At 48.9% G+C, this 21777-nt stretch overlaps 1 protein-coding gene and 1 long non-coding RNA gene across 4 annotated transcripts in view; one reads left to right on the forward strand and one right to left on the reverse strand.

Moving 5' to 3' along the window:
• LOC135899570 (wee1-like protein kinase 1-A) overlaps window positions 1–10954 on the reverse strand; it is a 33072-nt gene extending 22118 nt beyond the window's left edge. Inside the window, exon 1 of the mRNA XM_065428878.2 lies at window positions 10309–10954. Coding sequence (XP_065284950.1) covers window positions 10309–10847 — 539 coding nt within the window. The 5' untranslated portion in view covers window positions 10848–10954. The remainder of the gene's footprint in view (window positions 1–10308) is intronic.
• LOC135899578 (uncharacterized) lies at window positions 696–18967 on the forward strand. 3 transcript variants are annotated; one of them, XR_010563646.2, is made up of 3 exons: window positions 696–771; window positions 14457–14522; window positions 18281–18967. It is a non-coding gene; the product is annotated as an uncharacterized lncRNA (long non-coding RNA). The 3 variants fall into 3 exon arrangements; XR_010563648.2 differs by lacking the exon at window positions 696–771 and adding an exon at window positions 2157–3184; XR_010563647.2 differs by lacking the exon at window positions 696–771 and adding an exon at window positions 3424–3463.
• Window positions 18968–21777: the final 2810 nt, after the last annotated feature.

A 21777-nucleotide genomic window follows, 5' to 3' on the forward strand; every position in this document is an offset into this window, starting at 1 on the left:
ACAGGTAATGCGAGCAGACTACAACACGAAGTTCCGGTTGCAGAAGACCCAAGAAACCCCCGGGCGACGCCCCCATGACGTTATAAGAGCACAGTCGTCAGTGCAGCGTCCCTTCACCCATCTTTTGTACTTGTTTTTATAAAGCGGAAGTGGGGGAAATCTGGGTTTGCGACCGTAACAGGACATGAAGGCTTTACATGCTCCAGCGTAGAGATCAATAGAGAGTTTTAGCCCAGCGGGTTTACGGCCAGCGGAGCGGAGCGGGTGAGCGGAGACGCGACTGCGCATGCGCACCACGCTGAGGCGGCCAGCGGTTTTACGGAGCAGCGTTTACGCCCGCTGGAAAGCACTCCCCAGCGGAGCGTATACGCAGCGCGCGAGCGTGCGTAAGGGCGCGCGGGCGTGTATGGGAAATGCAAGACGGCAGCCGCGAACATGAACGCCGGCAGTTCTGCATCGAAGACGGCGACTGCCGCGCTGACCCGTACATTAATACTCAGTACATTATTAACAAATAATGCACTGAGAACATGTAATATATCTTTATTCAACATTTCTTGCATAATAAAAGCAAGCGTAATTAAATTTCATTTCTCAGTAATTCCTATTCGAACCACTAGGTGGGGCAGCAGAGCTCCCCCGCTCTTTACCCCGCTCGAGCGGGTGATCCGCTGGGCTAAAATTCTTTTTCCGCGCGCCGCTCCGCTGGCGCAACGGTGGAGACCGCTCCGCTCCGCTGGCCGTAAACCCGCTGGGCTAAAACTCTCTAATGTGAGTCACGCTATTTCCTGCTCAAAAAAAGAAGGGGCGACAGTCATCGAACCTGATCGGAAGCGGTGCTGGGGAAACACAGCGTAACTGATGGAACCGATTGATCGCTCCACAGTTTTTCGCGAGCATTGACTGCTTTAAGCTTTATGGTAAACGGATACCGAGGAGAAAGCTTACGCTGATTAGGTTCCTTTTTTTTTTCCCCTCAGAACTTCATTTTCATTCATTTCACGATAAATTGTTAACCGCTAGAAAAGAAAACAAAAGTCAAGCAGAAGTTTTTTTTTATTTATTTACGATATCGCGAAGAGAACCAAGCGCCTGCACGTCACCTATCGTATTTGGGCCACTCTGGAGTTATCTAGATTCTCAAAGTTCAGTCTTTTGTTGTAACAATGCAGTCCACCTTTATCGACAAAAAAAAAAAAAGTCAAAGCCCGAGCAGAAGCCTGTCAAGCTTTATGACGTCACGGCGACCTGACGCGGAACTTCAAGCCGGTGCAGCCGCTATCTTGTTCTTGCGTCCATTGTGGTACGCCAGCGCCACAATTGCGGTAGTGGCGGCTTCCTTTGATTTCGTGGAAGAGTAATTTACTAATATGGCTGAACGTACGCTGTTATCTTAAGTGTGCCTTTGAGTACACTCGCGGTAAGAAACTTCAATAATGGAAAATGCTTCGGCATAAACGGCACACGATTCAGACAAGGAAAGACACGCCACGAGGTAAAAATTGTCGGCTTTTACGTGCTAAAACCACGATCTGATTATGTGGCACGCGGTAGTGGGGGACTCCGGAAATTGGGCCACCTGGTGTTCTTTACGCCGCGTGGTAGGTGGCAAGTTTGGGGGGCGCCAAATTTCAATCCACCGTAGCCAAAGGGGACAACGCGTTATCTCTGCCCCCCCCCCCCCATTCGGTTCCTTATCACATCAAAGAGCGCACCGCCAACGAAAGATAGACATTATAAAAGAACAAATAGGGGAAGGAGGGAGGGTACGCGCTACTGTAGGAGAGGAGCCGACGCCCAGTCGAACATCACTGCCTAAAACTATGTCGGCGTTTCGGCTACTTCAAAGGCGGCGGGGATTTCACGCATAATGCACTAACGAGACAACGCGCGGCTTATCGTAGTCTCCCCAGTTGCAAACGCGCTCTATCTTCTAAACATTCCCGCTGCAGCCCCGACCGATCACGGCTTCTCTCACGTTTTGACAACGCGGTCTGCTTCTCCGGTGAAATTGGCCACAAACGGCTGCATTCCAAGAATGGGCGGCGCGTCTCGCCCCCCCCCCCCCCCCACCCCACACACACCTCCCCTCCACGGGAGGTCGTAGGTCGCAGCGACCCGCGCAACAGAAGCAGTCGAGACAGCATGCCGGGTGTGCGGTTAAGGTTCGGCGATCGGAGCAGGCAGAGCTTTGGTGCACGACGCGCAAAGAAACAGAAGCCACGATGGTGTCCACGGCACGGCGGAATTTCTCGCGACGAAAAGACCACGAGGTACGATCTGGAACGGAGGACGCGAGGCCGAGGCGATCTTTTGCGCCGGCAGACATCGACGACGTTGCTCGACAGGGCAAGCTGGAACGTGCACGTGAGTTGGTGAAACTACCCCCACCCCCGCGCGCCCACCCTAAATTTTACTCCTGTAAAAGCGTGAACGACTTCCCGCGACGCTTCTGTGTTGAAAGCCACCTTGAACTGCAGGCAAATCTACAAGAACGCACGGCTACGGATGAAGCAACACTATACCTGCAGTCGGGCAAGTCGGCGGGTTCGGTATAACAACTGCAAGTTCGCACGGAGACGAACGCTACAGTTTTACGAAGAAAGAAAAACGGCGCCTGATGTGGCAGACGATGCTCGAACGACGTACTACAGCGCTGGAAATGCATTGGGAACAGACGGCGACGAACCAACTTGTAACGCCGAGTCTGCCGTCGAAAACTCCGAACAAACCGAGCGCGTACGAAGACCCGGAGAAGACGCCGAAGAGTTCGCTGAAAATCGTCGATAGCTAACCCCGTATGCAAATTGCACGCTCCTTGACATGTCACTCCGAGAAACTATCGAAGCATTTGTGTGTGTGTGTGTTAAGCGTAGCCCCAGTTCAGTGCCCTGTGCTACGAACGAGGTGGTCGAGATGAGCAGACGACGCGCTGCGCTAGGCCTAGCGACGCGACCGTTATGCACTTCACGCGAAGCTGTGGGTTTATCGGCTAAGTGAGGTGAGTGAAGACACCATCCGGGAAACTATCGAATCTTGTGTGTGTGTGTTAAGCGTAGGCCCCAGTTCAGTGCCCTGTGCTACGAAGGAGGCGGTCGAGATGAGCAGACGACGCGCTGCGCTAGGCCTAGCGACGCGACCGTTATTCACTTCAGGCGAAGCTGTGGCTTATCGACGAAATGAGGTGAGTGAAGGCACCACTTTTGTTTTTTTTCTATCCGAAGCCATTGTCTCGAAACAATGGGCTGGAGTGTTTGAGCACCTGAGCGGAATTTCTGAAAGCCCTCCATCGTCGATATGTTTCTGCGCGACTACGTGAAGGGCCCTTGTCCGAACGATGATAGCAAGAAACAAAGGCAGTCGAGAGCTGCGTAAAACAATGGGTCTCAAAAAAAGGTGCTTGTGTAACAATTCATGCAACGGCCATAAGATATCCACGGAGCCACGGAAAGCTGAGCCAAACGTGTGTATTGTCCTTTTCGCCCATCTTAATTGTGTCCGTGTATTTTTACGCCTATAGGCTACCCTAAAGCATACGATTTTACGAGCTCAAACTTGCAGCACCATCTTGAGTAATGCTTCGGTTCCGTGACCCGTCTCTCTTGAATGCTAAACGATGAGAATTTATTTGTTGTTTTTTAAACGAGGAAGGGATGTTCAGTCTGACAAGAAAAACAATTTTCATACTTAGAATCAGCACTGCCCGTGAGCAATCAGAGTAACTAGGGGGACTCCATTTTTTGTTAGTTACAACCATACATATGAAGCGAACAAAAGGCCAAGGAAAGCATGTATAGCGGAGATCCAACTGCGCTGTTTAAGTTGGTATGTAGAAACTAAAGAATTTAGATATAAGCGCGCCGCGTGAAACGCGCAAGGGCGCTTTAATTTCGATACCGCTAACGACGACAGAATTGACTAATTTCAACGAGGCGGCACGATATACCCCCGGATCTACTGGCGGGTACACTGCCACGTTGAAATTGCACTTCGGTGCAGGAACGAATCGAGTGCAGCACCCGAACGAAAGAGTGCAACTTCGGAACATGTTAGGATCTACGGGCCGATGGACTTCTCCTACACGAATTCGCGCGTACACCACACTGAGCGGAGGGTTTAAAAAAAGCGCACGCGGCTTCATCGAAATCGCGGAAAATCATGCGAGGCGGATATATTATGGGACGCGTACCAGATGTTCAAGCGATGGCTCCGCAGCAGCTGCGTACTCGCAGAGAGACAAGGCCACAGCCAATGACCGCCTGGTGATCCTTTTCTCAAAGGACAGCGCTACGTTTTAGCGTCTGCCGCAGATGCGAAATGAGTGCCGGGGGAGTAAGGAAAGAGGAAGGATTCGAAGCCAGCTAACGCGATTGAGTTCATTCTAACTTCATCGTCAGCCTGTTTTATGCCCACTGCAGGACTAAGGCCTCTCCCTGCGATCTCCAATTACCCATCTCCTGCGCCAACGGATTCCAACTGACCCTTTCCTAATTACATCACTCCACCTAGCCTTCTGCCGTCCTCGACTGCGCTTCCCTTCACTTGGCACCCATTATGTAACCCTAATGGTCCACCGGTTACATAACCTACGCATTACCTCCCCTTTTCTCTCTATCTCTCTTAATGTCAATTACATTACCGGCTATCCCCATTTGCTCTGATCCAAACCGCTCTCTTTCCTGCCTCTCAACCATACGCTTAACGTTCTTCGTTCCATCGCTCTTTGCGCGGTCCTTAACTTGTTCTCGATCTTCTCTGTAAGTCTCCAAGTTTCCGCCCCATATGTTAGCACCGGTGGAATGCACTGATTGTACACCTTCCTTTTCAACGATAGTGGTAAGCTTCCAGTCAGGATCTGATAATGTCTGCCGTATGCGCTCCAACCCATTTTTATTCTGCGAATTTCCTTCTCATGATCAGGGTCCCCTGTGAGTAATTGACCTATAGTTAAACGTACTCATTCACAGACTCTAGAGGCTGACTGGCGATCCTGAACTCTTGTTCCCTTGCCCGGCTATTCATCATTATCCTTGTCTTCAGCATATTAATCTTCAACCCCAATTTTACACTCTCTATTAAGATCTTCAATCATTTGTTCTACCTCGCCCGCAGTATTGCTGAATAGTACAATGTCATCGGCAAGCCGAAGGTTGCTGAGGTATTCGCCGTTGATCCTCACTCCTAATCCTTCGAAGTTAAATAACTTGAATACTTCTTCCAAGCACGCAGTGAATAGCATTGGAGAGATTGTGTCTCCTTGCCCTGACCCCTTTCTTAATAGGTGTAAATCTTGTTGTGGAGAATCAAGGTAGTTGCGGAATCTCTCCAGTTATTTTCCAAGATATTTACGTAAGCCTCCTGTACTCCTTGATTACGTAATGCCTCAATATGCTGGTATCTCTACTGAATGAAATGCCTTTTCGTAATCTACGAAAGCTCAGTGGCTATGGTGTTGGGCTGCTGAGCAAGAGGTCGCGGGATCGAATCCTCGCCACGGCGGCCGCATTTAGATGGGGGCGAAATGCGAAAACACCTGCGTACTTAGATTTAGGTGCACGGTAAAGAACACCAGGTGGTCGAAATTTCCGGAGTCCTCCACTACGGCGTGCCTCATAATCAGAAAGTGGTTCTGGCACGCAAAACCCCACAATTTAATTTTAAGCCATGCAGAGAGGCTGATTGTACTCTGCATATTTCTCGATTACCTGATCTATAATTGACATATGCGGTATAAATGAAAGAACTCGCCTACCCTAGAGCAGGGCGAAGCTAGAAAGGAAGCACTCCGCGGGTTTCCCAGAGAGAAAGCTTCGCAGTTGAACAATTCGTCGCGGTCCGGGGATCGAACGCGAGTCCAACACCCTTTTCGAGTGGCTCGATCTCTCTGCCATCCGAGATAACTGTAGGGGGACGTTTCGTCGGACGATCGCTTTCGGAAATAAAACTTTCAAAGCGCTCTTCTTGGCTGGTTGAGCAAAACATGACGAGCCGAGGGTCTGGTTCAGCACCACTGCGTCACGCCATAGTGTCGCCGGAAGTGGTCATCCGAAAACAAGCCCCCCCCCCCCCCCCAATTGTTATAGCTCAGATGGTTGAGAGACCGACCCAGAACGGGGTTGAACTCGGGCTTCGATAAACGGACGGCGACGACAAATCGTTCAAGAGCGAAGAGATTTCTGTGAAACACGCAAGGGTTTTATGTGTCGCTTCTAGCTACAGTCGGATGTATGAACATTTTTTGTCCCATTTCATTAAACTTCGTCCACTTAGCGGATTTTCCGCAGAAGTCATCTGTAATTGTAATTGGTGGGGGGTCGAAGCTGTCGGTATTAAACTTCCTAGAAACAAGGTATGCGATAAGCCGGCTACGGTGAGAAAGCGATCGCATAACGCGAGAGTTCGACTTAACGTACAGAGCAGCTGGAACTGCACCCACGAGCTGCGAGTACACAAACGCTTTCTTATTCCGCTCCACTGATGAACGCACATGAACACGAACCCGAGACCTCTGTAGCCCGCAGCGCAACGTCACAGCAACGTGCGGCGTTGCCATTTGTTGGGAGTGTTGGTAAACTGAAAGCATATTTAGCGCCAGCAAACAAGAACGGAAGGGAGACGACAACACAATGCGCTATAACTTCAACAACTTGATTTTCAGGAAATACACCTATATATATAACCCGGGGTTCGACCTACATAACGTGCGGGGTTCGAGTGCCCGTCGTTAAAGGGACACTAAAGTGAAAAATTATTTCTTCTGCATTAGTAAATTACCGCCCAACAACTCCAAAAACACCACTCTTACAACGATAAGACGTTCGGTAAGCCAGAAAAAGCGCGAGAACGAAATACGGGTGGCGACACCTACTTAAGTTCCCGCACCTGGGGGCTGTGACGTCTTGGATTTTTATGGCATATTCTAGGGCCTACTAATTACATATAGCGGTACAGATTGACTACATTGTGTTCTAAAGGACCCAAATATAAAACATGGCAACTTTCGGGAACCTTTATTCAGCGAACGCGGTCCAAATGCGAAAACATACTTTGGAATCCCTGACGTCACGCTGACGTACGGGCGCTGAGGTTTCGGCGCGAAATTCAAATACTGATACTTGGACCTTCATTTTCTCATCTAATAATCAAACTATTTTTTTTTTTATGAGTGCCTGCAGGGTTCTCACACCATGCTTCATTAGTCTAAACTGATTTATTGTTGCGCTTTAGTGTCCCTTTAAGGTTGTCGCAGATGACTCCACGATAGGAATTTGAGCGGCAAGAGCTCGCCATACCAGGGCAATGGAGTTTGTTTTTCGCGCGGAGGTAAGATTAATGGGGCCGCGGTTTGTGACGACTGCCAGGTTTCAATGGCGCACGGGCATCTTTGGCCGAAGAGCGCCAAGTCTAGGTCGCGGAATGTGTAGCGTCTGCTTATACGGCTGCGGAATCTGCGGCGTACGGGCTAGCGTCAATGGGGGAAAGCTCGCATTCCAAGGCGCGCAAAGAGCGCCAATGCTGTGCAAACGGAAGCCAAAGAAGGTCACCTCACCAACGCACAGACTAGTACTGATACTGGATCAAATGCTGCAGAACACAGGCTCTCGGTATACTTCTAAAAGCCCGTTGGGGTATTATACGCAGGTGGGGGAGAAGTAGGCGTTTGAGCGGCAGGGTAATGAGCGTTCGATACTGTGCATAAAAAAAAAAAAAATGGCTGTGGCTTAGGTAAGGTTAAGCCCAGGATGCGAAGCATACTAGCCTTTATTTTAGTTGTTGAACCACTGTTTAGCTTGGTGAACTGCTGTTGCTTGGCTATATTTGGTTCGGCTAGACGAAGAAACAACTCATGCGTTACTCTGCTTAGCCTTGGACGCCCCGCATTGGACGCGGTGAGCGTCGAGCAACGCAGCGTTCGTCGCGGCAACGAAATGTGCGCCTGAGCAAGCGACGCACGCCTGAGCCTTAGAAACAGCTCGTTTCTAAGGCAACACCGCATTCACTAGAGGCGCTTTTGTACCGCTTTGAAGCATCGTACTCGTGGCTCAGTGGTAGCGTCTCCGTCTCCACTCCGGAGACCCTGGTTCGATTCCCACCCAGCCCATCTTGCAAGAGTTGAGCCAAAGCCACTTCTCCTCTGTCGTGACGTCACGGTGTCACGTGGTTTCAAGGCGACACCGCCGCGCCTGAGGAGCTGGGTTGAGCCCTCGTAATATGCTTCGCATAAAAAAAAACACGAAGAAGCTTCACGCAGTTGAACAGATTCGCCGCCGAATAAATCATTTCGCTCGCTGTCAACTGGAACGATTTCGATTGTGTTTGTTGCATTTAAATGAGAAAATTAGTTGACCGAAAGTTTGATGCGAGCTTTTATTGTTCACATCCAATTCATTTCATTTATTTTTTTTAATGAGGAAGGTGTCAAAACTGTCATTACACCCTGCGTTAAAAACTAGCGACACATTTCTTCGAACTACATAGGTTACGGGACGTGCAAAACGAACACCGAACAGCTCTCAAATACACCACTAATTTGCGAATATGACTTCTGCGAAATCCACATAGCAATACAATGCAAAAGTTTCGTACGTGCTGCTGTGAATTTTTCCCGTATCTGGATAGTCTGGAAACGTCCGTACAGGAACATACTAAAACAAAATTGCTTGTAACAGTTGGCAGAACTTCGCTCTTTCTAAAATGCAACGAATGTTTATTCATACGACTTCGGTGACTGATCAAGAGGCAGCATGTCTGCGGTTAACATGCTGCACCTGAAAAAGGGACATCACACTTTTCAGCGAGCTACAGAAGTGAAGAGAACGCTCCAGTCCACCAAACTGTTCCGAAATCCGCTACGACACACATTCGTACACAAGCAGCAACACTAGTAACAGAACTAAGCGGTAGGCGGTCTTTTACTCACGTTTCAGCACGCACAACTAACACAGTACATTACCTACGGCACATACCACTGCTAACAGCAAACTGACCGCAACCGCTTTCTCCAAAGCAACCGGACAGCAGACGACAACCGCCGCCCGTCGGAAAGCAGACGACGCGGCGCACTACCGTCAAATTCGACGGGATTCGGCTTCTCGGCTCACAACCACGGCGCCCCGTCAAGCCACAGTGAGGCTTTCGCGTGTCTAGACAAGTCAATCCCACGCATCTTTTTGGCGCGCGACACGAAGCAAACAAAATGGCCGCAGAAAATAAAGAAAGCAAGCGATCGCTTGGGTCGGTACCTGCGCCGGCTTGTTTGCGGTGCAGCCGAGCGTCTCGGTCGGCACACTTTTTCTCGCTTTCCCCTCTTCGCTCGTCGTCCGCGAAAACGGGCGCGAGACGGCCTTGCCCGTAAACGCGGCGTCCCCGTGGAAACGAGAGACGCTCCGCGCTCGCATGAGCGGCCAGCCGCGAACAACAGGTGTCGGCGAAGACTCTGCCCGCGCTCTTGTTTGTAACAAACCCGTCGCTACAGTTGCGTGTCACAGTGCGCGGGAACACTACGGTGTGCTTTTTCCCTGCTCGTTTGTGTTTGAAGGCCGCGATGCGGTGACGAACGCGCAAGATAGGGTGACGAGTGCACAACGTGGCACGAACGTTGAAAGGAGCGAGAAGTGTCGTCGTTTCGGAGTCGTTCTCGGTGCGGCCCAAAGTTCAAAGCATGATGCATGATCGCGGAGGCTGCGAACGAGAAGCACGGGGGGGGATGGGCGTTCATAATACTGTAACAGAGAATAGAAAACGGTCTCTGGCAAAAGAAAAGGGGACTGGGATAAGAAAAAAACAGCGCACCTATCAAGGGGTTCGCGCAAGTTTTAAAAAAAAAAAGAAGGTGGGGAGGGGCTCAGGCACCCTTCCTACCGCCTCTTCCCTTCAAACATTTTTTTCATAGCGCAAGCAGGCAGCCCCACGGGGCGCACTTTGTAAACAAGATAAGTGAGCTACCGTGGGAACCAATGCACGTCGGACGAGTGCAGGCGTTGACAGTGCTTCGTGATAAAAAATAATTAGGCCAGTTTAGAAGGGGAGCATCTGTGCAGGGTATGCACCAGAATGCGAAGCACCCCCTGAGGGGGGCGGGTCGCGTCCCACGCCCCCTCCCGGTGAACGCACGTGCGTTCGATTACGAAGGGCAAAATCAAAAGCGAAACACGGTCACATCGGAAACGTTAGTGGGCAGCGGTAAACCGGGACAAGCAATCGACGCACCACAGATACGAGTCACGACGTTTTCGGATGCACCGCGATCGAAGATCACACATGTGAAGTACGATACTACTAACGGCCACTGACGTCGGTCGCACATACCTGAACACGCTGTAGCACTTCCTCGGCCTCTTCGGTCTCGGCTCCGGCGGAGTCGTCTGCAACGGCGAGAACGGGTTGACGTTGGCCAACGCAGCGGCGGTTGGAGCCGTCTGGACCGGCTTCACCTGCTGGCTGAGCCGCTGCCGGCTGACGTGCACGGTGCTGGGCGCCTCGGCGCGCTGCAGCAGGGTCTTGGGAGTCTGCGGCGAACCGAAGAGTCGCAGGGCCCTGATGCGCTTGTAAGGCGGCGTGTCCTGCCGAGGCACCGGCATCACCATCTGCACGGGCACCGAGGGCGAACGTTCCAGCGAGCGCACGACGCCCGAGTCGGTCGAGCTGTTCAGGTCGCTGGAAGACGAAGGCGGCGACGAGTCGACCGCTTCGCTTCGGAAGAGCGTCTTGGGGGAGAGATGCATGCTCGAATTCATCGGCTGGTCGTCGTCTCCGCCGCCTTCGTGCATCGGCGTCGTCGGTTGCACGATGAGGTGGTGTCGGCGCGGCGCGCACGGCGTAAGCGGGCAATCTCGAACGGCCGGCATCAGCGGGCGATCACGATAAGCACGACGTCCGAACTGCTGCGGTCGTTATCGGCGCGGAGGAATAAGCCCGACGTTCTCCCGCCGAAAGTTGGAGCCGAGCATGACGCATGCGCACGTTACTATCCAAACCGGGCCAATCAGATGGCGCGCCAAACGTGACGAAACTTCTCGTCTGGCTTTGGGCGAATCGCGAAGCGCGTTACAACACGTCACCTCCGGTTGGGCGGGCGCGCGGGTGACGTCGGGTATCTCGCGCCGGATTCAAAAATGTGCGTCTGCAAGCCTGCCGGCTCCCGATGTAACGGCCGTTTAGGAGAGAGCTTCGGCGCGCCAGCGCTGCTCTGTGGCCTCGCGCCTCTGTGGCCTCTACGGCCTCGCGCTGTTGCTGTCCCATTCCTTCTGTAAACGCGGCTCTGGCTTTCGTTCAATTTACTATTCATCATCGCGGCAATGGGGTCAATTGGCGTCTCATTTCCGTTATGTCGGCGGGGCTAACGTCAAAGCACTGCCCTGCTCCTACCCGTGTTTCCCGCGGTAGATTGACAACCAGTGCTTGGCAGTAATTAAAACCGCCTTATTCACACTGCCATCGTCTGCTTGTATCCTTGTTCTGTTACGTTGTTTAACTTGTTTACTATGATCTAGCGCTTCGCTTTTTATTTTCTTTGCTATTTCAGATCAACAATTTACCCGGACCAGGAATCAAAACAGCACAATGATTTAAATAAAATGCCCGCATTGCAATACCTTTCTAAACTGCCTTTCCTTTGCTTTTTTTTTTTCCTGGAAGTAAACGAAGGACATGGGGAGCTTATTTTCGCTACTGATTACTTGAGACAATACTTGCGTGCTGTCTTTACATATTTATGTTCACCTTTCCCCGAGTGCCTCCTCTTGTTTCGTCTCTCCGCTCTATTTATAACTCATGTAGCCTTTCGTGCTCGTCATATGGCCCACCACATGACCATGTTTGTAAGCAACGAAGTTCAATGGTCACGGGATTATCGGCCCGGGGCATATTTTCGTCTGCTAGCAGACGACGACCTTCGCAGACGTCACCCACTTGCTCGCCCGTTCTCCCGGGTATCTCGCCGTCGAGGGGAAGGGCGCGAGCAGAGGAAAAAACAATTAATAAATCTAGACCAGACGAGACCGGATTGCCCTCACCCGTTTCTCCTGGAATGCTCAGCCGGTGACGTAAAGGCTCGGGGAACGTCCGACGATGTTTTGGAAACACGTGGGCGAATTTCTTGGGGAGCGCCTTTGATGCGGCCGTATCGTGCGTCATTTGACCCGTGTATCCAAGCGCGGGCTCTTCAACGGTTCCTGAAGAAAGACCCGGTTGACTGGAAACTTTATACGGGACTCTTGAACACGTCTTCATATGTCAGATGAACTGATTTGATCCCTTCCTATCTGCGAGCACAATTTTTAAGCGGTAGCTTTTTTTTTTCTTCTTCCTTTCTTTTATTTTTCTACATCCTTGTTTAGAGCAGCTCTAGCTAGTTTCTGTTTTCTACCTCGTCCTATCGTTGTATAGGAATAACTCCCTTATGAAGTCTTGGGATCTCTGATAGAATGATGCGCAGTGTCATTTCTTCTAATTTTCCTCTAAAGACAGCGCATACTTGCTGATGTGGGGTCTCACTTCGGAATCGGATGGAATTACAATTTCCGTTTCTCAACAACTTCGATCTCACATTTTGTTGTTCTCTCTTTTTGTTTTTATCATTGCGGTGGACGTTGCTTTAGAGAAGCACCCGAGTCGACATTTATAACTGCTTGTATTCAAATTAGGTGCGTCACTGCCTCTTTTTGTTTTATTTTTGTGTGTCTGTGGGGAGGCGGGGATATTTTCTCGAGTTTTGGCTTCGGTGCAACTTCTGGCCGCAACAGAGAGACAAAAAAAAAATTAGTCACTATAAGACACCTGTTTCTCCTGAACCCGGAAGGAGGCGCCTAAAACGACCGTCCATCTCAAATCGTTTACTTCGATCTCATACAAAGCCGGTGGCAGCGACTCCGTAAAGTCGCCGCCCGTTAGAGATTTATTTCAGATTCACAAGCTAGAAGCGGGAACTCGCAGAGAGACAGTTCCTCGAGAGACCACCACAGCGCGGTGTCTTATATGACCGACCCGAAGCTGCGGTGTCATGCAAACCTATAGACCCGCCGTGGTTGCTCAGTGGCTATGGTGTTGGGCTGCTGAGCACGAGGTCGCGCGATCGAATCCCGGCCACGGCGGCCGCATTTAGATGGGGGCGAAATGCCAAAACACCCGTGTACTTAGATTTAGGTGCACGTTGAAGAACCCCCAGGTGGGCGAAATTTCCGGAGTCCTCCATTACCGCGTGCCTCATAATCAGAAAGTGGTTTTGGCACGTAAAACCCCATAATATAACTTTTTTAACACACCTATTAGCACTTGCCGCGACCGTGCAACGTGCGATTTCCGCATGCCTCGTGACCTTGACAGGAACGATCGGGTGTTGCGCCCGCATTCGTCGTAACGTTGGCCAACGCAAGATGCTTCACTCTAAAAAAAAGTTTGCACCCTTTGGGGTGTATATCTGTCACACAACGACAATCGTCATCTGCCTTGCTTGCGTTTCCTTTCGTGAAAACGCCGCGCCCGCTACTTTCCTGTCAACAATGATACGTCATGCTGATAACGCGTATACCGTTCGCTACTGGGAAGCACAGGGCTCGCAGCGTCAAAGAAAGGAAATGCAGACAAGACAGATGACATTTATTGTTGTGTGGCAACATATGACTCATAGGGTGTAAACGTTTCTTAGAGCGTTGCATAAAATCGACCGGACAGTACCGCCACTGTGCCCGGCCTGCGAGAAGACGCAGCACACTGGATCTGCTGTTTCGGCGTCCTGAAATTACGAAAGAGCCTGCTACAAAAAACAAAAAAAAAGGAACCCTGGACTGAATGTGGCCTCGGGAGTCGCTTTTGGAGCGCCGAAGTAGTTGTGCTTGGACCGTGGACTAATTCCCTTGGGGTCTCTTTTATTTTTCTATTTTTTTGTCTGCGAGACGCTGATTCGAACGAGATATACTTCAGTTTTGTATTTTGCGTGTGTTAGTCGCCTGGTCGTACACATGATGCTTGTATCGATCATTTCATTTATCGTCGCATTTGGATAGCATCCTGGGCTTACCATCGGGCAAGTCCTCTCTTGTTTTTATTAAAGAGCTTTTCTCTATCTCTCTTCATCGCATGTTACATTGAACAATATTGTCACAACGCACTCGCATATTACCGGCTAATCAGACGTTTTGTGAAATCTATGAAGAAAGCTGTATATTTGTTCAGTCGATATATGACAAAATTAAACAAAAGTAATATTGATTTCTCCCTCTTCGGAGGATCGGAAGAAGTGACGATCAACTGGTGATGATGTTATCTCGATGCTCGACCAAAGTACAGACAAGCTCTAGTAAGAAACGATACAGTTTTTGTAAAGATAGTGACGAAATAACGCCCACTTTTAAGAAGATAAGGCTGCACGTTGCTTTATTTAGCTCCGTCTTCTTGTCTCTCTTCGTTTATCTGCTATTTATTAAGATTTGGTATGCGATATCATGTCCCATTTGCAGATAAGCAAAGTCCGCGAGATGGGTACGTGGCATTCCATTTGCAGATAAGGAAAGCCCGCGAGATGGGTACGTGGCATTCTTTCTTTTTGTTTTTTTAATCGCAGTAGCGCATGTCTTTTATAATTTGTGCTCATTTCTCATATGCAAGTCCGTCTGACAGAAGTAGGTCACCGTTTACGATACGGCGCCCTGGGAGCCACTGTCTGTAAATTATGCTGCGTCGTACACATAACGACTGTGAGGTCTCAAGTCACGTAAGCTGGTATCACGCTCGAGTTCACGCAGTCGCCCGCACTTGAGCTGGCATATGTTATAATCTCGAGTCTGTCAAAACAGCTGACCGAGTCAGCGCTATAGTACTATCGCGCAATCTCGCATGCGTGGCAAGCTCAATGGGATGGACCGTAAAAACGCCTCAGCGCATCGAAGCCGTCTGCTCTCCGCATCGAGCAGACGAACGGAGCTCTCAAGACAGCTGTCCTTATCGGCCTGCTTACTCACCATTTGCGTTTGTTTCCTACGCAGAGCGTCCTTATGCATACATGCTAAAACCCACGCCTTATCGTCGCTGAGGAGCAGAGCGTGAAGAGGAGAAAGCGATTGTCGTCTTGCACTAAGCGCGTACCATCGTCTTCTCCGAGGTCGTTCACCATATGGAGCGTCCTTGCATTTATTCTGTGCTAATATCTCCCAGCTCTTCACGAGCTGGAAGAGATCCAGATAAATTTTAGCTTGCGTATTCGGAATAAAATCAGTAGCGGTGTGTATAGTTGCCACACCTTGAGTCAGCCAAAGACTCGGCGTATTTCGCTTTTTTCCCATCTGTCATATGATTTACGTTGGGTATAACACAGGCGAAAAACAGAAAGAAATTAATATAGTTATGAACAAAAAAAAAGCTGACGTGGCGCTAATTTTTTTTTATGTACACAACTTGTTCTGTTTATTTGAGCCAGACAGTTACCGAGCTCTTTTGCTTGTTGATTTTCTTTGTAAACTCCATGATTGCTTTTCTTAGGTAATCATAAAAAGCAAAAAAAAAAATTTGCGTCGCCGTGGTAGACGGTCAGACACTTTCGCCACATACTAGTAAGCATAAACATATAGGTTTTGCAGGGTACATCGTCATGATTCCGCACATAGAAAACGATAATACTTATAATGATAAAAAATAATTTCCTAGGCATGTAGCGTCAGTTCCTCATCTCGTTGTACGTTGCGTAATGATCAAAATGAAAATGCCTTCTCGGAAGGCGGAGAACGTGTGCTCTATTGTTCGTGTCTTAAGAAGTCTAAAAAAAAAATTCACGAGTAAGAAATATTTCACGGTTTGACATCCAATGTTACCCGTATGTAATTTGAAGAATGAAAACTTCACGTACTTTGCATTCATTAGTTTCGCCATTCTCAAAACATTGTGTAGATTTGAGTTCTGGGGTTCTTGCGTGCCAAACCCACGATTTGATTACGAGGCACGCCGTAGTGGGGAATTAACTCCGCACTAATTTTGTCCAGTCTTCACCGTACCCGCAATGCACAGGACAGGGGTGTTTTTGCATTTCGTTCGGCCCCATCGGAATGCGGCCAGCGCGGCCGGGATTCGATCCCGCGACCTCGTGCTTAGAGACGCAATACCATAACCGCTAAGCCACGCAGCGTTTAACACATTGTTCGTCTGGCTATATAGGGCAATTCGTTTAGTGTAATCGCTTTCTATTCCGCATATATTTAAAGAGGACAAGGAACATTCCAAATAAACCCATGGCGGTGGCATCACGTGACCCAGAGCGCTGACTCATCGGATCCTGTGTGGCTTTCCTTCATTCTTCTAAACGAAGGCCCACGGAACATTTTTGTAACAAGGCTGTCCACGCGAGCGTGTGGCTAAGCGATGACTTACCGCGTTTTGTGTGACAGTCCACTGTTCCACAAGTGTCAGAGAAGAAGGACAAGGTGCCATCGTCTGAGTCACCTCGTATGAGTCATCGCGTATGACTCACCGCGTTTTGTGTGACAGTCCACTGTTCCACAAGTGTCAGAGAAGAAGGACAAGGTACCATCGTCTGAGTCATCTCGTATGAGTCATAGCCTATGAGTCACCGCGTCCTGCGAAACCTTTCTGTATGTAAGTCCGTATATATGCCACGAAATGATCGCGCGAGCCGTACAGTTGGAACACCAATGTCGCCGCCTGTCCATGACTCCATGACGGATGACTCATCGCGTCTCACTGTGAAACGTTCCTTGTTCCCGACCAAGACAAATGTGAGGAAGGCTTTAGAATAGAGCGAGCGGGGCCATTTCTTGCACCCGACTCCTTGCTGACTCATAGCGTCCCCTCTCATGCTTTTTTAAACAGAGAAATAAAGGGGAAAAAGGTTACTCTTCTGCGAGAACTATAAGAGAGCAAGGAAATTAGCCATGCCTAATTCCTTTCTTTCCTTTTCCTTTTTTCTTTTCTTTCTTTTGAACGAAAATGATTTTCTGGTCCTGGCACTAGAGGACCAGAGAGAGATGTGTGCCATATCCAATGGCAAAAAAAAGAGAGAGAGAATGATAAATGGTCTAGTTGTGTGAATGACTGACTGACAGGCGAAAGTATCGGATGACGCGAGGGCGATGAGTCATGCCCCATGAGTAATCCGCGCGTGTTTTGTGTATGTATATACATGCGTGTGTTTGTTGCGCGTGTCAGTGTTTTGCTTATATAGGCTTTACGATAGAACGTCTCTGGTAATTGCTTCAGTTCGGTCATTCTCCACCATTACTATTAATCGCGCGTATTACAATAACGCAACACCCCTTAGGACAAGCGCTATCCTATCCATATTTTATCTACTGTCTTTCTTTTTGTTATTATTATTATTTATTTTCCTATTGCTGTGCGCTTGAAGTTCGAGCTTGCGCAAAGACATAGATTTTTGGAAAAATATGCAAATGCTACTTAGCTGGACAGAACCAAGGTAACGTTGTTTGCCGTAGCTCGGAGATACTCAGATTATTATTTGCATTCCGCCTAAATGCATAATTAGTCTTAATTAATTAAGCCACTTCTCAAGCATTATAACTAAATGAAGAGCGTAAATGAGAAAATTGTACAGCAACATGAAAAGAAAAACTCCCGATACAGCTTTCTGTTGCTCAACAAGTGCTACGTAAAAGTGTATTTCCGAGCGTGAAAGAAGTCCGCGAATACACGCAAAGTGCCCCGAGCGGCCGGTTGCGCGGCAGTTTGGGTGTGTTGGCGGTTTTCTTTCGCGCTCGAAAACGCACTTTCACGTAGCACGTGTTGAGCAACGGAAGCTGTATGGGGAGCTTTTTATGTTGCTGCACATTTTTCTCATTTACACTCTTCATCTAATTATAACATTTGACGAGTTGATTACATAATTAAGACTAATTCTGTATTTAGGCGGAATGCCAAGAACAATCTGAGTATCCCCGAGCGACGGCAAACAACATTACCTTGGTTCTGTCCAGCTACGTGGCATTTGCACATTTCTGAATCTTAAATTATGGGGTTTTACGTGCCAAAACAACTTTTTGATTATAAGGCGCGCCGTAGTGGGCGACTCCGGAAATTTAGGCCACCTGGGGTTCTTTAAAGTGCACTTAAACCTAAGTACATCGGTGTTGTCGCATTTCGCCCCCATCGAAACGCGGCCGCAGTGGCCGGGATTCGATTCCGCGACATTTTTAAATCTTGGTGCACGCTACTTAGGACACCCCGTATACTGTCGAGAAACCTGCTCCCGCCTGCTATGTTTTCTGTTTTCTCATAACTTCCTTGTTTGTTTGTTTTTTGTATTGTTTTTTCTTTTCAGGTGATCTCCCAGTTCGATGCTGGCCGCCGTTACGAGCGATGAATCATCTACGCATAGGAAGACGGCTTATGCAGATGCAGGAAGAATTACATTGCATATATATGTGTGTCAGCGGCGCGTTCCACATCAATCATCCATCCGGCTAATTGGCGCCGGTGGTGCGCCGTTCTCGAAGAAGCGTTCGCGAGACTGGTTTTTGTGACAGGGCCGCATGCGCCCGTGCTGGCTCGGAGGATCGACTACGGCGTTCCGCATGATCGACGCAAGGTAGTGGGCTCGATCCCCGGGCCGCCGCGCGCCCCAGTGGTGTATACGCATTGCACTTTGCGAATACGTCCGCGCGCGTAACAGTTGTGACGTTCTGCGTTTTGGGATTAATCCGATAAAACACTCTGCGGTAAACAAAATATAAAGGAATAAATAAATAAAGGGGGTGGCGCCCCAGCGGTATACGCATTGCACTTTGCGAATACGTGCTTGCGCGTAACAGTTGTGACGTTCTGCGTTTTGGGATTAATCCGATAAAACACTCTGCGGTAAACAAAATATAAAGGAATAAATAAATAAAGGGGGAGGCGCCCCAGCGGTATACGCATTGCACTTTGCGAATACGTGCGTGCGCGTAACAGTTGTGACGTTCTGCGTTTTGGGATAAATCCGATAAAACACTTTCGGGTAAACGAAAGATAAAGGAATAAATAAATACAGGGGGAAAATAAATGACGATGCAGGCCGAAAAACGCCGATTTTTCTGCAACCTCCTTAGCTGCGATCACGTGACCGCAATGTGCCTATATGCATTCCCGGGAAGAAAAGGGAGAAGCCAAAGGCATTTGTCGTGCCAACAAACTACTCGCCCGTATACCTGATCAACGCGAGCTTCCAGCAGAGAAAAACAAAATCAAACCAAACTGTTCTCAACAATTCAATGTACTAGAAGCTGAGTTCATATATTCTATTGCGTGGTGAGAAGCGTGCCGTGTGCATGCAGGCGCTCATAAAACGATGACCCGTTGGCAACAAGCTTTGGCGCATGCGCACTCCGATAACTTGCACAACATTCTGTAGGCGAGGAGCATCTCCAGAGAATCGACTCGTTGCAGTTGCAAAGAAAAAAAAAAGAAGTTAAAAAAAAAGGTGGAGCTGTGTATGCCGTGCGGCACACTTGACGGGCACTTCGTCTCCGACTTGGGGGGGTGTACGCTGTAGCGATTCAATTCGCTATACCGCAGTCAGGTAGCGAGCCAAAAGGAAAAACATAACTATACGCTTTTCGACGGGTATATATATACGTATGAGCAGTTGTTTCCGCCACCGTTTTACACCAGATGGGTTACGACACCATCTTTCTGCCAAGGCATGTTCTCAGAAATACCTGACGCGTACGGTTTCGCAAAAAGAAATCGTTGAGTCCCACAGATTTCTCTCAAACAACTTACCCGTCCTTTCTCATACACTGCGCACGATCTGGCCACTTTTCCTGCAGTTGTATGGTGATTATACGTCGCATGCTCGCTATACCGTGTGCATCTGCAACGGCGCAGGCGCAGGATAGTTATGCAAACCCAAGCTATTCAAAGCTATATATATATATATAAACGAGAAGAAAGGGGGTTAACCGAGGAACCCGATAATTATTAGTCATATAATGAGAAGCCAACAAACACTGACACCAAGTACAACATAGGGGAAATTGCATGAGCTTAATAAATGAAATCAAGTAATAAGTAATTTCCATTAATAAATTAATGGAAATTAAAGTGGATGAAAAAACAACTTGCCGCAGGTGGGAACCGAACCCGCAACCTTCGCATGTCGCGTGCGATGCTCTACCAATTGAGCTACCGCGGCGGCGTTTCCCCATCCACTTTCTTGGGTATTTATGTGTTCTAGTAGAACCCTGGGAGTGTTAGCCAGCGCCCCCACTCACAGACCTTGGCGCCGGACGTGGAACGTCTTTTTTGCCGCAGGCGTCACGAGAACGTGATCTTTTTCGGGTGAAGGCAACTGGTCAATAAACCCACATACGCTACCTGAAGGCATCAATGTTGCCGGATTCGAGACCCTCGTTATGTAATAAACGAGAAGAAAGGGGGTTAACCGAGGGACCCGATAATTATTAGTCATATAATGAGAAGCCAACAAACACTGACACCAAGTACAACATAGGGGAAATTGCATGAGCTTAATAAATGAAATCAAGTAATGATAAATTAATGGAAATTAAAGTGGATGAAAAAACAACTTGCCGCATTAATTTAGCGTTTATTTCATTTATTAAGCACAAGTAATATATATATATATATATATATATATATATATATATATATATATATATATATATATATATGGGATGTTACTTGTGCTTAATAAATGAAATAAAGAAACGATGAATTAATGGAAATAAAGTGAGATTGGCTGCAGATTCATAAGTGAAGGGAAAAGGCTAGCTGCTAACAATGCCGTAGTGGCAACAGAGGCCGTTAAAGGCCGGAAGGAGAGCGACGATTGCTGTGCCAACAGATGACTGTAGAGACAGATAGGCCAGCTGCGAACAAATTGGCACAGTTACCGCGCGTGTGCGTCGCTTGTAATGTTAGCGAGGTTGCTTGCGAAGAAAAGGGTACTGCTGACCCGACAGACGCGAGCACCCATGTAGAGCCTGATGTGCGTGCAGAAGAGAAGTGCGAACTGGACGATGCAGTTGAGAATAGTTCTCGGGGTGGCGAGCTGTGTAGCTCAAGAGAATACAACTGCATTGTTCAGGGATCGGTGCGGCTCTCCGCCAGTCTAGATAGCCTAGATAGGGATGGTTCAGTTATTAATCATTCGGACTGTGCGCGTGAGACAGCGATCGATACCGACGGGCTGTGTGCCGATGCACAGCGTGAGCTGGGCAATGTAGTAGAGGGCAGTTCGCAAGAGTGCGAGTTGCATAACTCGAGTAAAGCCTGCTGCATTGTTCCAGAGTCGGTTGGGCTGTCCGCCAGTCGAGGCAAAGTGAGAGTAGATTTAAATGCAAATCACTCAGACTGTGCGGGTAAGAGACCGATCAGGGCCGACGAAATGTGTACCGGCCAGCACGAGGCACGAGAAGGCGACATGAAACCGATGCAAAGAGAAAGCGCCGTAAAAAGAAGCGCGGTAAAGACCGAAAGTCGGTAACTAATGTAGCGCGCCAAAGATGGCGAGAAACCCAAAAGGGCAGGGCACGAGGGAAAAGGTGCGGTCGTCAAGGACGATGTTGACGCACCCAGAACGTTCGAGCCACCGGTCAAAGGGGGACCGCGAAGCATGTTCTGCACGGACGCGGACAAAGGGCACGGGGCAGTTAAACTCCTCGTCGTTCCGTAGTTCTTTTCAAAGCTCAGCGTGCAGTACGAAGAAGCGCAAGGTGGCAAGACGAGACCAGGTGGGGAGTAGCGACGCGGTCAATCGAGTTTGTAAGGAAAGGCAGGCGTGCGGTCAATCGAGTTTGTATGGAAAGGCAGGCGCGC

Source organism: Dermacentor albipictus, chromosome 10 (assembly GCF_038994185.2).
Source record: "Dermacentor albipictus isolate Rhodes 1998 colony chromosome 10, USDA_Dalb.pri_finalv2, whole genome shotgun sequence".
In the NCBI taxonomy this organism is placed as follows: domain Eukaryota; kingdom Metazoa; phylum Arthropoda; class Arachnida; order Ixodida; family Ixodidae; genus Dermacentor; species Dermacentor albipictus.